The sequence below is a fragment of the Sphaeroforma arctica genome (assembly GCF_001186125.1).
Source record: "Sphaeroforma arctica JP610 unplaced genomic scaffold supercont1.1421, whole genome shotgun sequence".
In the NCBI taxonomy this organism is placed as follows: Eukaryota; class Ichthyosporea; order Ichthyophonida; genus Sphaeroforma; species Sphaeroforma arctica.
The window spans coordinates 3,951-7,940 of record NW_014039137.1 but is presented as its reverse complement, the minus strand read 5'-3'; the positions used below and the strand labels follow the sequence as shown (position 1 = coordinate 7,940).

The following is a 3,990-nucleotide window of genomic DNA, read 5'->3' as shown; positions in this document are numbered from 1 at the left end:
TAAGTAGCAAGTGCTGTATACACACTTCAGTAATTTTGAATAGGACTAGGTATGCTGTATGAATATCAACCCTCCTAACACGAATGTGTTTTCCCATACACTATATGGATGCATGTGTGTAACACATCTATAAACACATCCCAGCCCTCTGATATACTTGTTAGCAGACTATAATATAAGTTAACCAGAGTATTCTTCTCTGCCCCCCCTGTTCGAATCCAAGGTAGGAATAGCCAAGGCGGGTGATTGGTGCGCGTCTGTGCGGTTGAGCTGGCTATATTTTGAACGGAAACATTGGCCTTGTTCGCTGTACGACCTCGTGCTTTGCTATCTGTACGACCTCGTGCGATTGAACCAGTCTCGTTAAAAACGGCTACAGTGTCCTGTATCGACTTGATTCATAATACTATGGACTTTGTATATCTGCATTTAGTTCCGTTGCGTATGGCCTCGTGTGATTGACCAGGCCTCACGGTATACGGTCACATTGACCTCTATCGATTTAATTTATATCTACTATTGGCATTGTATCTCTCCATTGATTCACAATCTATATGACATTTTAGACTACATCTATTCGCTATCTGGATGTCATTCTAGCCTATACTCTGCACAGGACATCCCCTCTGCGCATTCAGCAGCTGCGTCTGCCACATGGCATAACAGTGCATAGTCACCGCTGCAGTGGATGTGACGTGGTGTATGTTATGTGAGCTGCCGATGAGGTCGAATACACCCGGAAACCGACTCTCTGGGAGAAGATGGGCGTACAAGGACGCACCCACAAACAGGACAATTACCTCGGAGATAAGAATGTGCACTGCAGATATGAAGATGTTAAAAGGGAGATAGATGGGTTAGTATGAAGATACAGCTGGCGAATACTCGCATGCGAGGAAGTAGGTTGATTGAAACATACATGCAACTGAATATATACATATATATATATATATATATATACATAGATACATAGATAAATAAAACACACACACATATATATATATACATATATATATATATATATATGTATATATATGTATGTCCATAATTTATATATAAATATATATTTATATTTCATATAAACATAACTATATAGACAAACCGAAGAAATTCTATCAATCGCACATCAGAGGACATATATTTGCATGCATGCATGGTTCTAGTATGTACATATATCATCCCATTTAACGTACTTTTCAGGTGATTCACCATCTCAGCAGGCCCGTGGAGGTAAACGTAATGCATCAACGGTAGGACCGTCGACACCCCGAGACTGCACACCAGCTTTACCCTCAAGGCTCTGTGTACCACGGCGTGAAGGGAAATGGAAGCACATTGAGTCACAGTACTATATTAATAATATAATTGTATTGGTAGTGTGCTTGAGATAAGCTATTATTATTTTTATTATTAGTGTATCGGTAGTATGCGCGTGATACGTTCTTATTTTATTATTATTATTGTATAGTAGTATGCGTGAGAAACATTCTTATTTTATTATTATTATTGTATAGGTAGTATGCGTGAGATACGTTATTATTATTATTATTTGGGTTATATTGACAGTGGTAGTATGGGTCTCTTGGATACGCTCAGAGACTAAGGTAGTTCGGGTTCAACTCTCAGGGCTTTGGCAAACATTGCGTGAAGGGGTATATACGTATGCTCAATGTTTTTAAGTTCAAAGTAGATTGGGAGTGAGTATGTACACACACAACAACACACATTCGAGTGCATATATATAACTGAACCAACAGACAGACAGACAACTGTATACACACAACGACACAGAGTCGATACTGAGTGCAAATATTCATTTCCATAAAATAAACAATACTCCTAAAACCCTAAGTTATATGAAATGTTTGTTGTGATTTGGATATGTGGTACTCTATTTTCAAAACAACAGATGCAGGGAAGGCCTGTGCACACATAGATACACACACACTATCATGTAGATGTATTTACATAGTGAGAATACCTATTCGTAAACACACACGTACACACTATCATGCAGATAGATATACATAGTGAGAATACCTATGCGTAAACACACAAGTACACACTTTCATAAAGATATATAAATACATATTGCGAATACCAATCCATAAACACACAAGTACACACTTTACCAGAATGCTCAGAACATACCTATTCTTGGCAGTGTGGAACCACCTCTTGAACACCAGACTCAGGAAGGCCAGCGCATTGACTGTGAGCATGGTAGTGTAGAAAACGTAAAAGTACGGGTCACAGGGGAAGGCTTGATACACTAGGAGGTGCATGCACCCGAACCAGATCAACACTATACCGGACCAATCCCAGCACCCGCCCAGGAAGTAGGTCTAAGGCCAGGGCAAATGTACGAGAAAGAGGGGGTGTTAGTTCTGGCTAAGAAGTATGTATGGGTTGTTGTTTGGTTTTAAAGCAGTAGGTAGGTGTGGGTGAGCGGCAAAGGGTTTTACGGTTTTGCGAGCAGCTGAAGGCACCCACACTCAATACAAAGCCTAATCAATCCCAGGAATTTTAACAAAACCCTGGAACCCTGTAGATACCGCCGAGTGAACTGAACTACACGCCTGTAGGAAAGGCAAGGTTTTTTCTAAAACCCCAAAACCCTGTATCAATATGTACGATACAGCACAGATTCAACGGCGTTCACACAAGCACCAACAAACACGGCCCTCTGGATTCGGGTCTCTGCTAAATTTTCGATTGTTGTAGAGAGAAGCCTTGATTTCCGCTCGAGACCCTATCCAGAGGGCCGTGCAACAAATATACAGTTCTAGAAATAGATCTGCACGAATTTACATTTTCCTATAAATAGACCTGCATGAGTCGCCCACGTCTATAAATAGACACGTACGCACATACCTCCGAGCTGTGACACCATGTCAGGTGATATCCAACGGATCCAGCAAAGCACAAGCAACACGACACAAAGAAGGCTGGCCACACCCAGAAGTCTGTGTGTGTAGCCTCGAGCTGTGGCAGCCAATGGAAACACACCCGCCAGCCCAGCAGCATGAAGCCCACCACAGCTAAGCCGTGACTGGGGACGCATTGAGGCGGTTATGTGGGATTAGGGGGTGGGAATAAGGTGTGACAATAAGCTAGGCGAATAGGGTGTGGAAATAAGGTATGGTGCAAAAAACATATGGGTACCCTGAACTTAGGTGCGAGTGTCAGATCGGACCTTATGTTCAGTACTGCGAACGGTTTTGTGAAGTTTCTATCTATAACAACAACGCAGACATACTAAACAGACAGTATTCACACATGTCAACTGTCTACTTGTGAATCCACACCAATTGACATGAGCACATCCTCAAACACGCGTGAACGACAACATCTAGTGACAGACCTACCTGTACACGTTGGCCGATTGGTTGTGTAGGTAGAATAGCGACTGCCAGATCTTACCCCAATCGGGACCCGTGAGTCTATAGTATTTCTCAATATATTGGTTGTCCTGTTCCCACACCTGAACAATCAATAGTTAATACAGTGATAATTGGGAATCAATCTCGATCTGTACTGTATAAATATGTTGACAAAAATACTCCACCAAACAATTGGGAAGGGGTTGAGAATATCCACGTCACAGGGAGGGATAAATTCCGTCTAAACCACTTGCAAGGTATACTGAGTGCCAATTATCCGATCAAGGACCAGTTAGAATGAGAAAAATGGAGAGAATACATTTGGATTTATGCAAGTATTCACGCGCACTGAGTGGTAATGTATTTAATACATATGTTTGCAATTGTTAGCTGCAATTCCGACTGTTCTGCTATTTTCAGCAATATTACCGTGTATAACTCAGTAATATATATATATATATATATATATATACATATAAGTATTCATATACATAGATATATAGATAGGTGGATAGAGAGATACTTACATACATACATACATACATATACATATATACACACACACACACACATATATATATATACACACACATATATTTCTATATAG

At 40.7% G+C, this 3,990-nt stretch overlaps 1 protein-coding gene across 1 annotated transcript in view; it reads right to left on the bottom strand.

Moving 5' to 3' along the window:
- Positions 1–427: 427 nt before the first annotated feature.
- SARC_10869 (hypothetical protein) overlaps positions 428–3,990 on the bottom strand; it is a 4,580-nt gene continuing 1,017 nt past the window's right edge. The window contains exons 2-6 of the mRNA XM_014295065.1: positions 3,369–3,484; positions 2,875–3,052; positions 2,152–2,345; positions 1,194–1,300; positions 428–820 (exon numbers count right to left, since the gene is read on the bottom strand). Coding sequence (XP_014150540.1) covers positions 597–820; positions 1,194–1,300; positions 2,152–2,345; positions 2,875–3,052; positions 3,369–3,484 — 819 coding nt within the window. The 3' untranslated portion in view covers positions 428–596. The remainder of the gene's footprint in view (positions 821–1,193; positions 1,301–2,151; positions 2,346–2,874; positions 3,053–3,368; positions 3,485–3,990) is intronic.